The 13442-nt window shown below is 42.0% G+C and overlaps 2 protein-coding genes across 7 annotated transcripts in view; one reads left to right on the top strand and one right to left on the bottom strand.

The window, feature by feature from the left end:
* Positions 1 to 13442, bottom strand: part of HNRNPAB (heterogeneous nuclear ribonucleoprotein A/B) — a 25847-nt gene continuing 12405 nt past the window's right edge. For all 3 annotated transcript variants that reach the window (XM_062002049.1, XM_062002051.1, XM_062002048.1), the window contains one exon: positions 1 to 709. The gene's annotated coding sequence lies outside the window, so the exon portion shown is untranslated. The remainder of the gene's footprint in view (positions 710 to 13442) is intronic.
* PHYKPL (5-phosphohydroxy-L-lysine phospho-lyase) overlaps positions 7414 to 13442 on the top strand; it is an 8728-nt gene continuing 2699 nt past the window's right edge. For 2 of the 4 annotated variants that reach the window (XR_009819234.1, XM_062002045.1), the window contains exons 1-9: positions 7414 to 7539; positions 9100 to 9218; positions 9980 to 10139; positions 10729 to 10803; positions 11662 to 11770; positions 11865 to 11981; positions 12192 to 12274; positions 12552 to 12777; positions 13035 to 13189. Coding sequence is in view for 3 of the 4 variants with exons in the window: in XM_062002045.1 (XP_061858029.1) it covers positions 7481 to 7539; positions 9100 to 9218; positions 9980 to 10139; positions 10729 to 10803; positions 11662 to 11770; positions 11865 to 11981; positions 12192 to 12274; positions 12552 to 12777; positions 13035 to 13189 (1103 nt within the window). In the remaining variant the exon portion in view is untranslated. Of the gene's footprint in view, positions 7540 to 7741; positions 7813 to 9099; positions 9219 to 9979; positions 10140 to 10728; positions 10804 to 11661; positions 11771 to 11864; positions 11982 to 12191; positions 12275 to 12551; positions 12778 to 13034; positions 13190 to 13442 lie in introns of those variants that run through there. The other 2 variants (XM_062002046.1, XM_062002047.1) reach the window with 2 other exon arrangements.

The raw sequence follows: 13442 nt of genomic DNA on the forward strand, positions 1-13442 counted from the left end.
TTATGTAACTCAAAACAGCAATGAAAATGCATTTTATTTACTTCCATTTCACGTTGTTGGCTATTACTTTCGGTGTAGGGGTTTTGAAAGGCCTAAGGAGCAGCCAAAACCACTCCCACTGGTTTTTAGTGCTTTTGAAAACCCCTTTACTGTCCCAAATTAAAGCTAAAAATCTTCTTCTGTGGAAGGTTGAAGGCAAATCTCTCACTGATGTCACCGGGAAGAAGATCTGTAATTGTTCCCTTAAAGTACAGTTGCTCTTCCCATCTCCCTCAGTCTTCTCCAAACTAAAAGCAATTCACTACTCCAAACCACACTGTGGGCTTCTACACTCAAATTCCTGCACGTGTCCTGCTCATGGAACCTCTATCACTATCAATGAGAGTTCAGTCCCCAGAATGACTGCAGAAAGCACAAGAATCTGGAAGTGTCCACAAACAATCTACAATGCAGATAGAAAAGTCTTGTTTTACATACGCTGGCAAAAACTAAACAGCTTTCTATCTAGCTCCTACTTGAAGAAGTTTGATATCACTGAAGCTACAAGACAAGCTAACCTCCAAAAGCTTATGAAATTATATTAAAATTTATATTTTCTCTGAGGAAATACCCCGAAGTCCTATTATCTTCAGGTAAACAAGTCAGTATTCCGTCTTCAACTTGTGGAATATCCAGTGCTTGTAGGCATCAACTGTGACCACTGCCAGGCCTGCAAAACATTGATACAGAATACCAGAACAGTGCTTTACCTATTGCTGTCATCGCTCTGCACGGCAGCCGTCCCCCTCCCAACGCAGAGCCTCTGCTGCCACAGAACCCGAGACATTTGTTGGTAACGGAGGAAGAGCCCATTTTGAATTGACTAAACCTCTTAACTGGGGTTGTTCTTCCCCGTGCCCAAGGTACATTCCCACACCATCGAGGAGGAAGGCTGGAATCGTGTTCGTAGCCCAGGATGGTGTCCTCACCCAGCAGCACAACCACCTCATCTGCCAAACCTGGTAGTGATCATCTTGGAAAATTCCCAGGGAAATGCCCTCCTTGCATTTAATTATACTGCATGCCACGAGTCCAGCATGTACAAAGGAGATCCACTGCTGCCCCTGCAGCCAGCCTGGCATGCTCAGGATATCCCATGCCACACACGTGCAGAAATGCTGGCAGAGGAAGCCTGCTGTACACAGCACCATATTGCCCCTGCAGCTATGAGGAACTAACCAGTAGATCTCCAAGGATCTGCTGGTGCTACATCTACTCTACCACCCCTCTGCTACCAAAGAACCTGAGACCTGTGGACACACAGGCAAGCTCCTGGGAGCAGAACAAGGCACAGCACCAGGCCTCGCCAGGGCTGTGGCTGTGCCCTGTGCTTGCAGTCCTGCCCAGCCCTCCCTGACAGCCATACATTTGCCCTTTATATTCTGAGCTTGGTGTGCTCCCTGCTCCCATCATGCTGAGCCACAGACTGTACAAGAGCAATTGGTTTATTATCGATTGCACCGAGCCTAAGGCGGCATCTGTTCCGATTTCGCATATTCAGAAGAGGAGGTTGTACAATGATAAACTGTTTCAGGGCAGTCAGGATCTTCTTGGGAGGTGTTAAAAAGATGTGCTTTGCTCAGCAAATTTGTGCCAGATCAGTTGATTGTTTTCCCCTTCCAAATTAAAATTATTATGTGGGTCTTTTGGAAGACTTTTGAGTTTGCAAATAGCTCACCAAGATAAATTTTACTTTTAGGTAGTACTGGCAGTCGTGCTCAAAACTCAATAATTATCTCAGCCTCCCTCAAAGCACAGCATATTTCCCAGGAAAGCCCTCTCTGGTTTTGGTTTTTTCTCTGGTTTGAGAGAATGTGAGCTGGTTTTGCAGGAATCCAGAAATGCAGCTGAATGTTATGACAAGATGACAGCAGCACTGAGGATGACTGACAGGAAGGAGGCTGTTCATGCTTACAAAATATAGGTCAGTCTGAGACCAATTGATTTATCTCCATCACTAAAGTATTTATAATATTGGCTCCATGGATTAATCAATGGCCATTTTGGATAACTCACTGAATTTACTGATCTTAGGGCAATGTGAAGCCCAGCCAAATTCACATTTGGTCTTTGTTTTCTGGTTTAGAGTCAATTTAGCTGACAGCGAAAGCATGGCCATTTCCACTATGTCTAGATGAGCTCATCTGCCAGTTTCCCAGCAGCAGAGGACAAGCTGCATTCTTTAAGGCTTGTTCTACATAAAGTTGTAGCTAATGACCTTCTTTCCAGTTAGTACCAATACCCTCTACTGTAGTCTATCAAAGTTTGGAAGCAAACTTCCCAAACTGAGTCCTAAGAACTCACCTGAAACCTCTGAGTTTTTCATCCCCAAAGCTCTGAGGGCAAGGTGACCTTGCCACAAACTATGGCAAATGCACCAGGTGACAAACGCAGGTGACACTGCACCCAAATGTAAGCATGGGGAGTGTTCTCTATAGCTTATAGGGGGGAGATTTTGGGGGTTAAGGAACATGGCTAAACTACCCCCAGGTCTGTAACTCCAGTTTAGTGTTGAAGGTATGCTGGCAGCTCAAGAGGTCCCTTGCCAGACTGTGAACCTGGTGATCTGACCTGTGCTGATGGGGGTAGGTGAGATTACTTAAGAGTTTTGCAGCTAAATGGTGGGCTTGGCCACTTGAGTTCTGGAATATTTCCCTGGATTATGAAACAGGTGTTAGAGAAAACTTGGTCCAACTGTAAAGTGAAACTGTTTCCAAGCCAGAATGGCTTAAAAAGGAAAATCAAGATATTGCCACGTGCTTTGTTCTGCTCTTGTGGGGAAAGTCATCTTGGTGTACACACAACCAGTGCTCTACATGGAACGGTGATGAACTGATCTCCATACAGATTTTTGTCCTGTGTATTTAAAAATGTTTCTTCTAACAAGAAAACACTTTCTGATGTATTCTATTTGCAGGGAATCAATAGATGAACTATTTAGGTGAGCTTTTTCCTTCTTTAATTTCTTCAGTAATTAAGCCAGCCAGCAGAGCTCGCGTGAGGTTTTGGCAGCTCAAGACCTCTATGCAATGATAAAAATGGAGAAGCAACGGAGTGATACGGGTCATTGCCTGTGGGGCTTTAAAATTGTTAGAGTAACCACTACCCAGGAGGCACCTTTGTGATGACCAGAAAGCCAGTGTTCCCCTTTGGCTGCTTTCTTCCCTCCCTCCTCCTGCCAAGGCGAGCTCGCTGTCTCGCTCTGCAGGGTTACTGTCTAACAGCCCATAGCTAAGAACAAAGCTCTGGACTTTTATGCCTGGCATGTGGGTTTGCAATCAGTCCCATATGGGCCCAAGAGGCTGCTCATCTGTAATGCATAGCATAATTAAAATATTAAGATACTGGAGATTTCCAGCTTTATCCTGATGGCAAACAACCATCCTTGGTCCAAAGAAGTGTGCCGTAGGAGCCTGTAAATGTAGCACATATTCTAGAAGGCGTATTAGTCTTGGGTTTCCCAGACAGTGAATGTGGATTTAATGCTGCCCTCTAGAGCCCTTTTTGTTACAAGACAGAAACAAATGTTATTCTGGGACAAACTTTATGCTCTGACACTGTCCCTTGATGGACAGCACACCTTTTCAGTAACAATATGCTTTGAAGCAGTATTTGAGGGAGTGTGTAGATAGAAACTTTAATCTCTTTTCCAAATCTGGCATTTCTTCCTTGGGAAATATCATATGCTCACTCCTTTGGGGTTTTCTTAGTCCTCTACTGTTGCCCAGACAATTTAAATCATTCTACAAATAAAATCTATCTATAGTAGGTTACCTGTCAAGTGCCTATTTTAAAATTTTGGAGCACAGCAGCTTTGTTTTCTTTACAGACAACAGATTTGCCTTTAAGGTATGGAAAAATAAATGCTGTAGGTAACTGGCTGAATTCAGATCAGGGAGCTTGGTTCTAGCTTGCACCAGCACAGCTAGGTGTGACCAGTTCTGCTTTAATTCATCTGAAGCTTCTAAGTTTTACCCATTACGTATCTGCTGATGGGCTTAGCAGCCGAGCTAGCCTTCCAGTTATTTAACCAGGAAGATTTTTCAAGTGAGAGGTGACATATTTGGATAGGTTTCAAGAGGCCCAAGTCACTTTAGCTTGCCAAGGCAATCAGTGCAGCAGACACTGACTTTGGCAACCTTACAGTACACAGGAATATTTTTTAGACCCTCTTGCCATAGTGTTGTGCTTGGTTGGGTTTGGGAAGAAAACATGTACTCTAGTTAGTCCAATCTCACTGCCATTTACAAGAGCCACTTGCCTTTTAATTGTCCCTGGCAATGCAGGAAACCTGCCTGTAATTAGTGCAGTTTGAAACACTTCACAGCTTCACTTTGGAGAACCTACTACAAACTGAAGCACATCAGTGAGTAAAAAAATCCATTTCCTAAACTTTGTTTTCCTTGATTATCATTTACATTTGTAAGCTAAAAATTACTCCTAGTATTTTCACATCCCCAGGTGAAATACTGCACCTTTTCCATACATTTAATGCTCAACTGTCATCTGTGGGTTAAGTCAGTGCCAAAACCCTGTCCCTTAGAAATGAATGGAAGAAAGACTTAATTGTATGGCTCTGTACTACATTGCCTGGGGGGAAACCACAGGAAAGCTGGGAAACAAAAGGTTTCAATGCCTAAGAAGGGGCATTATGGACAAGAGGGTGGAATAAGAAATGCATTATTGGCATTGGTGCTTTTCCTGTGTCTCAGGACAACAACCAATCCATGCTTGCTAAATTCTGGTAGATGTTGCCTCCCAGTTGTTCATTTTCATCAAGCAGCTCACTTTCCTGTGTGGTTTCTCATATAATGTAGCTATTAATTAACAGAAAAATAGAGATGTCCTGAATATCTGTTAATGACACCACCACCACTTGCTGCTTTGTTACATACTGGTAAGTGCTGCTCTGCTGGCTTAACTTTGCAAAGTGCATGTTATGTGAATGTATTAAGTGCAGGTGGGTGTACATCAAACCTGCATTTCTGCCAATTACATGCAAATATTAGGACCTAGTCTTGCAAAGCAAAAGCACCCACATTTCCTACTGAATTTCCAAACTCAAGCAGAAGAGGTAGTAAGTGGCCGCGGGCTACAAGAGTTGGGGTGTTGGCTGCCAGCTTTATGGACAGAGTGCAGTTTTATAGACAATTTCATAACATAGCAACTTTCTGCACTACTATTTGGGGTTTTCTCTGGTATCTTAAAAAAACCCAATAAAAAGTATTCAGTATGATGAACGTTCAGCTCAAAATGCCATACTCAAAACTGAAAGCAAGCCACCTGCTCTGCTGCACTGAATTACTTTTGGAGAGAGAAATATTTTAAAACTGGCATGTATGTGGGCATTTCTGAAACGGCATCATTTGAGAAACCATTCTTGCCAGTATTTAAAACCTGAATGAAAATCTCCCTCCTCTGTATACAGTTTAGAAAAATACATGCAACGTGTGCTTTATCTATCCATGTTTGTTTTGATATTATGCAGCTTGGGCTTAATCCTCTACCCTGTTATGCAAGTGACCCTTATTCAGGGGAGTGGTTGCATCACTCCATTAAGGCTGTTCAGAGGAGAAAGGGAGATGGTTTGAACACCTCCCAAGAATCAGTTTTGGTTTGAATGTATTTACAAGGTATTTTATACAAAGCTGACTAAATCTCTGTAAAAGAAGTACAGAGATATGAAAAACACAGAAAATGTACTTAACATCTCTATTTGCAAATTCTTTGTGCTTTTTAATCATGTATGTGCCATGGAAAGTATTCTATTTACTCTTTTCTTTGGGGAACATTGACTTTAAAATGAAGGCATTAGTTTCTTATCCATTAGTGTTTCTTATCCATTAACATGTTAAAATGGTATTAATTTGTACTGCATCATGTATTTAAAGCTGTAATGGACAGTACTTTAGCTTGAGACTTCTCAAACTATTTCTTCTTGTGCTTTCTGTAACAAAAGCAAAGACTAGATTTGAAAAATGGTTTCTCTGTACAGATTGCTTTTACAATCATGTGAATATGTATAATGAACTCTGCACTTGTAACCAAGAGTAAACTTTCCAAATTGTAAATGTTCAGGTTGTTATTATAAATCGTTACTAAATATCTTAACCAGACAAGAGTTCAAATAAAAGATTAACAGCCATTATTAACCTTTTCTCCACTGTCTTTTGTTACTTAAAACCCAACTTTTATGCAAAAAATGCTGGACTTCCTAATTTCAATCAAACCTTAAGCATACAGCGCTTCAGGTTTGGATTCTCCACAGTGCACACAATTGTCAGTTGCTCCTGTGTTGAGCAAGTAGCTGCAACTCAAGATAATTACTGGCAGCTTGATCTAGTCAGCAACAAAGTCTGACAAGTATGTAGTTTTAAAAAGGTCTGCTCCATTTTCTAGAGTCTTCTTAACAGATGTTGCCAATTTAAAACAAAAGAATGTCAACATTCATTTGGAAGGAGAAGAAATCTGGCATCTCTCACAATGAGGTTTGGTAGGTTTATAAACTCAGTACAGGATACAACACCCACGGTAGCAGAGGACCTGACCCATCCCAGAACACCCTTTCTGCTTCTTTCTCTTCCTGTTTTTCTTTAATTCCAGTCAAACAGGAATGAAGGGATGCCCATTCTAATCTGCTGACAGCCTTTCTTCTTTTAATCCTAACTTACTGCCTGTTCTCAGACTGACTGTTAAGCAGTCATGTCTACAAAACCAGAAATGGTTGAGATTTATGTAAACAGTGAAGTATGTGTTGAACAATTAATACAGTTGTAACATCTAGACTATGACCTCCAATTTTTTTTGAGCTGTAAAAGAAACTTCCTCAACATGTAAGTATTTCACAAGAGAGACATGACATAGCTTCAATAACGATCCTCAGCAGCCCTTAAAAAACATATTATCTGTGAGGGGCCTGGTAACCATGTGCTGCTGGTGTGTGACACCCCAAGTCAGGTGTGCTTTCCCAGAGCCACCGACAACCTCGCTGGCCCCAAGGGAGTGCAGCCTCTCCCTGGTTTGTGTGACAGGACTTCGGAGATGAACGCACTGCTCCTCATGCTGCAAGTGACTGGAGAAGCCTGGAAGTGTTGTTGAGTTACTGTTCTACCCCAGTGCCATCGGCTTGCCCGAAGTCATGTTTCGGCTGTTATTTGGAAGGGGGCAGAGGATCGGCGCTGGGCTCTAGGGTGAGCGAGTAGCACGGTTACAACGCTGCTGGAACCGACAGAGACGCAGTGCCCGTGTGTCCCGGGAAGGGGCTTTGTCCGCCCGGCGGTACCGGGCACTGCGCGGCCACACGCGGGCAGCGCGGCGACAAAACCCCAGCGCGACCCGCAGAGGGCGCTGCGGCCGCGCGGCGGGCCCCTCCCCGGGCAGCCCGGCCCCGGCTCCGCCCCGCTCTCTCCGGTCCGAGCGCTCCGCGGCGGCGGGAGCGGCCATGAGGCCGGCGCCGCGCTCCCGGCACCAGACCCTGGCCCTGCGCCGGCAGCTCATCGGGTGAGTTGCTGCGGTTCCCCGCCTCGGGCCGGAAAAGAGCCGCGGCCGGGCCGGCCGCGGGGCCCCGGCCCTACAGGCCCCGAGCTGGGCCGCGCTCGGCGGCTGCTCCCGCCCTGCACGTCGGCAGCGGCGGGCTGGGGCTGCTCCGGGCCCGGCCCTCGGGCGCCGCCCTCGGGCGCCGCCATCACTCCTCCCGAGACTAAGGCAACCGACTTCCTGCCTCTCCAGAATTTTACGTTCAAACTAATGACATCGCGGAGACAGTCGATGCTGGTAACGTGCACAGCCCCACTTTACTCGTGTAATTAACAGTAATTAACATTTCATAAGTAGAGGAGCTACGAATTAATAAGATCTGTCTGATGGCCAGCGTTCCTGTAAAAAGTGCACAGCCGGTGCCTGCCCGAACGTGTGGGCCACACAAGGGTTCTAGTATTACATACGTGCATATATATAGACAAATAGATTTATATCTCATATCAGAAAACTTCTATTACACCAAAACCATGATAGAATTAACAACATATATCTACCCAGTCTGACAATTACATTAAAAAGTCTCAGCTCCAAACTTCCCATTACTTAGGTTGCTTCAACTGACCTAGTAAATTCTTAGTTCTTTAGAGTGCTACGAGGAACGGCAGCAGAACTGTAACAGAACTATGAACTGTGGGGACGCTTTCATACTAAATATTCAAAACCAAGGTTATTTTAATATTTCTGCATTTTATGAATACAGAAATGTAGGTGTTATAGTAAATGTGTTATAACACATCTTTTTTTAAGTCATTTGCCTTGTCGCTGGGAACAACGATGCAGCCTCACCCAGTGCTTTATTACCACTTGGAAACAGTCAGGGTAAGCTTATAAAAAACCTGACTGTTTTACCATTCTGCTGCCAACCTGGGGGGGGTTGGAGATAGTTTCTCATTTTATCAGTCTTTTATCATTCATTTGACAATGATTTTGTATTTATGGTCAAATTATTACTTTATTTTTGTGTAAGCAATCTTTTACTAAACAAAGCATCAAAGTTTGGCATTGCCCTGCAAAGTTAAATCTCTGCAGCTCCTACTTAGGCAGACGTGTTCCAATTTTACTTGTTTGGCAGTTTATTTAAAAAGTGATAATCTAACACACTTAAGCAGACACAAACGTAAAATACTCAAGATTTCAGCTAAGGTTAGTGAAGTTTTATACAGCTGTGACCATCACCTGCACCATGCCCCCTGGGAAATCAGAACTTTAGTGAGAATAGCAAGAATATTAAAAAAAAAGCCCAACATGCAACCAGAAAAACACCCCGATTACAAGGTAAGAAGCACTCAGGAGAGCTTTTCAAGACCATGAAGGGTAGACAGCCATGGACAGTGGGGAACTTTTTCCTTTGAGTCTACTGGAATTTGACTTTAGAGCACAAAGCCTGTTCAGAGCAGGATGGTGACATGTGCTGGCAAAGTGAGGAAACGTCATCTCTGGATTCCCTGAAAGTGTGACCAGCAGCACAAATAATGTGACTTTTCGAATTCACTAAGATTTGTTTTCTGATGCTCCCCATAGCTCATCTTGCAAGCTATTTTTTTCTAACGATCCAGTGAAGATCGTGAGGGCAGAAGGCCAGTATATGTATGACGAGAATGGAAGACGATACCTTGACTGCATAAACAATGTTGCTCACGGTAAGTTAAAATACCTGCTCCTTCATACCGTGTTTTTCCAAGCAGAACAAGGAACAATCAGTACATTTTCCCCACTGTTGCATTGTTGGGGAAGGGGTTAAGTGGAAAAGCAGATGAACCGTTTTTTGAGCCTATAGTTTGGGAAGCCACGGATCACATTTCATTTTGTGGATGTGCTTTTCTACACTTGCTTCCTGTTCTGTCTTCCTAGAACATACTTGTCTGAAACTTCCAGATTTTTTCCCTTCAAAGCTCAAGTAAAGTACTTTAAACCAACAGTGATATTTTGGCATGTTTTTAGAAGTTACTACTCACAGCCACAGAACCATTGCCCAGTGTAGTGCCTTAATGGTGTTTCATGAAGTAGCTGCTGCTCTCTTACAGTAGCTCCAATCTCTCTAACTGGTCACTAGCTGCTTTGATGGTAAACCTGACCCTGCACATACTCAAACCCCTATATATCAAACACTATTTGTTTTAGCACATCAATTTCCACTAGTAACTACCCACCTTAAAGTACAATAGCAACTTCAAACTTTTTGAAGGGGTACAAAGGGCTTTAAACAAGCTTATGGGGTGCACTGACATGGTTTCCTGATGACAGTATCATTAACACCCCACTGACTAAATGAGTGGGAATTCCTCTGTACTATTAGAGAAGTATCAGCGTTGTTAGTATGTGAATCAACACCATAGGTAATGTGAATGAACACTGTAGGTAACATGCATGAACTCTCACACCACTCTCCACTCTCTTGCAGTTGGGCATTGTCACCCTGAAGTAGTAAAAGCAGCCCATGAACAAAATCAACTGTTAAATACAAATTCTCGTTACCTTCACGACAACTTGGTTGATTATGCACACAGACTTTCAAAAACACTGCCTGAGAAGCTGTGCATCTTTTATTTTCTGAATTCTGGGTAAGCTGCATAACACTACAGTGTTTTGAGTAGGTTACATACAAGACATACTTTCTTATTAACAGCCTAGCTTGCATGATCTGCTGTGGTTGACTAGGTACTGGCAATAACATAGTTTGGGAGTTTTGTTTTTGAAGAAACTGATTCTTTTTAGAATTTGAGTGACTCAACTTGCTAAATGTAAACTATCAGGAAACTAAACTAGTGCTTTATTTGAAGAGGATTTTATGCTATCTATAAGGCTTAGGACTACCAAACAGTAACATTAATATTTTACTGTATGAATTTCTGATTTGACTTGCCTTCTGCTAGGATTTGCTTCTATTATCAAAATTAAATGTAACAATGCTGGGGGGAGGGTAAAAAAAACCCTAACTTGTTGTTAAAGTAGTTTCTGTACATCAGCTTTTTAAGATTAATTCTGTTCTGGTGAACACTCCTACCTACTGAGTGCTGATTACTGAGGGATCTGAGAGTTACACCCACTGAGTTCTGCCTGTTCTTTGCAGACACAAAGAGCATTCAAGGGAGGTTAAGATTTCAAGACTTAGACATCAGCAATTAATCATATCTTATTTTTCAATTGTAGATCTGAAGCTAACGATCTTGCCCTAAGATTGGCACGACAGTATACAAAACATGATGATGTTATAGTCTTAGACCAGTAAGTATATTGGCAATTTTATTTGCTGTGGGGTATAAGGCTCAGTTTTGGTCCATCATCAGAGCATTTCTGAAAATCTGTTGTTGTAGAAAGACTGTAACCAGGAAGTTAAGGAAGTAATTTTTTCCCTTTGCTCAATATTTGTGAGTTCAGTCCAGAGAACTGTGTCCAGGTTGGGCTCTCCAGTACATGATAGACACTGCCATACTGGAAGATGGTCAGCAGTGGCCTGCCACAATGAGTAGGAAGCCACAAGCATGAGGGGTTTAAAAAAAGTGGATTTGTTCAGCTGTAAGAGACAGCTAATGGCAAATCTTAGTGCAACTACAAGTGCCTGATGGAAATGGGCAGAAACAATGGAGCCAGGTCTGAGGATGTAGAGTAACAGGGGAAAAAAAAAAAAAAAAAAAAAAAAAAAAAAAAAAAAAAGACAACCAACAGAAGCTGAAACCTGACAAATTCTGATGAGATGTAGGGAAAACTTCTTTTACTTGAAGGTCGTCAAATATTAGAATGGGATGCCCAGAGACTATAAAACCCATCGCTGAAGATATTCAGGAGTAAATCAGACAGGCCTCTTCCAGTTGTTCTGTCATCTTGTAATACTGCTCATGACTTAACAGTGGTGTGATTCTAGTCAGTGGTCGAGGCACACCGGACACAATGAGTACTGTCCCTCTCTCTCCCTCATATTCAGACACAAAAAATTCCAAGTAGTACTCAGCTTAGCTTATTGATAGAAATTGCAGAGCACATCCCAGCTGAAGGGACTGTATTCTCACTAAGTGACAGAGCCTAGCTAGTCTTTAGCTATCAGTAATGCTAATACTAGGGAACTATTGATACTGAGGAAATTAGTTCTGCTAATTGTTTTTTAAGTGCTTACCACGGACATCTGACATCCTTGATTGACATAAGCCCCTATAAATTCAGAAATCTAGAAGGACAAAAGGAATGGGTCCATGTGGTATGTACTTCATCCTAAAACTACCAACTACTTGTCAATTTCATTAACTATTACTTGTAGAATACCAAATACAGGATACTGTTCCTTTGCATAGGCTCCTGTTCCAGACACATACAGAGGACTTTACCGAGAAGACCACGAAGATTCAGTAACAGCCTATGCTAATGAAGTGAAAAATATTATTGAGAAAGCACATGAGAGGGGCAGAAAGGTAAAAGTGATTTCCTTAACCATTTGCTTTGCCTCAGAGGTGAGCAAGGCTGTTAATGTCATTCAGGATTACTGAGCTAACTGGCATGGACTTGTCAAAAAAAATTAACATAATGCAAGAACTATCAAATGACAAAGAGTTTGCTAGTTGTTAACAGTTTCCACAACTTTCTGTATTGTGTTCACACATTACATGCTATGTCTGTTTCAGATTGCTGCATTTTTTGTTGAATCTCTGCCAAGTGTGGGTGGACAAATCATTCCACCAGCAGGCTATTTTCAGAAGGTGGCAGAGTAAGTGATCATTCATTATCCTAAGTTTTTTAATTGAACATACTTGTTAAATATAGATAAGAGAATTTCTGCCTGCTGGGGCTTGATAGGCAGGAAATGGCCTATGCCTTCATGTTAGAACTGTTTTTTAAATAGCAGAGACCTGCTTTTAAATATATGATACAGCATATAGGCCTGTTTCCTGGAGGTTTGCAAAATAATGTTTTCTGAATGTTCTTAAACAGTAAATATTATATCCTCTTTCCTCTTAGAGACAATAAAATCTTTTGTGTTACAGGCATGTGCACAGGGCAGGAGGTGTATTTATTGCTGATGAAATTCAAGTTGGCTTTGGCAGGGTTGGCAAGCACTTTTGGGCCTTCCAGCTTCAGGGAGAAGATTTTATACCTGATATTGTCACTATGGGGAAACCAATAGGAAATGGGCACCCTATTGCCTGTGTAGCAACAACAAAAGAAATAGCAGAAGCATTTGCAGCCACAGGAGTAGAGTATTTCAATACAGTAAGTAAAAAAGTTGCCCAACCTCTCCTTCTGTACAGGAGTCCAAGTAATAAAGTTAGGATAATAATTCTGTGTTTTTATTAATCTCACTCAGTCACTATTTATTTTATTCCTGTCTTTCCAATACACAACTTCCTATTTATTAGCTCAATCTGACAAAAATGGCAGTACACATTGTTATCACTGACACTACACTTTGTGACATATTTGCATCTTTCTCCCCTTTCTGTGGGTGTGTGTTGCTTTCCTGAGCTCAGTTTGGAGGGAACCCTGTTTCATGTGCAATTGGATTAGCTGTGTTAGATGTGATTGAAAAGGAAAACCTTCAGGCTCATGCCACAGAAGTAGGCAACTTCTTGATGAAGCTACTCAAGGAGCAGAAAATCAAGCATTCCATCATTGGTGATGTCAGGTATGGGTGCCTTATTTACACTTTTAGCTGCTTTTTCTTTAGTTTGATCAAACAACAAGGTAACTGGTAAGGTTTTGAGCAATTCAGTAAATCTTTGCTTTCAGCAAAAATCAACAGCTCAATTAAAAAAAAACTTGAGCTTATAAAAAAATCTGATATACTTTGCCACTCTAGGCTAGTACTGCATTATTCATTTGCTAGTTGCTGAAGGAATTTTCTTTCCTGTTTCAACTTTTCCTTCAAGTGCAAAAAA

The sequence above is a fragment of the Colius striatus genome, chromosome 9, assembly GCF_028858725.1.
Source record: "Colius striatus isolate bColStr4 chromosome 9, bColStr4.1.hap1, whole genome shotgun sequence".
Classification (NCBI taxonomy): Eukaryota; Metazoa; Chordata; class Aves; order Coliiformes; family Coliidae; genus Colius; species Colius striatus.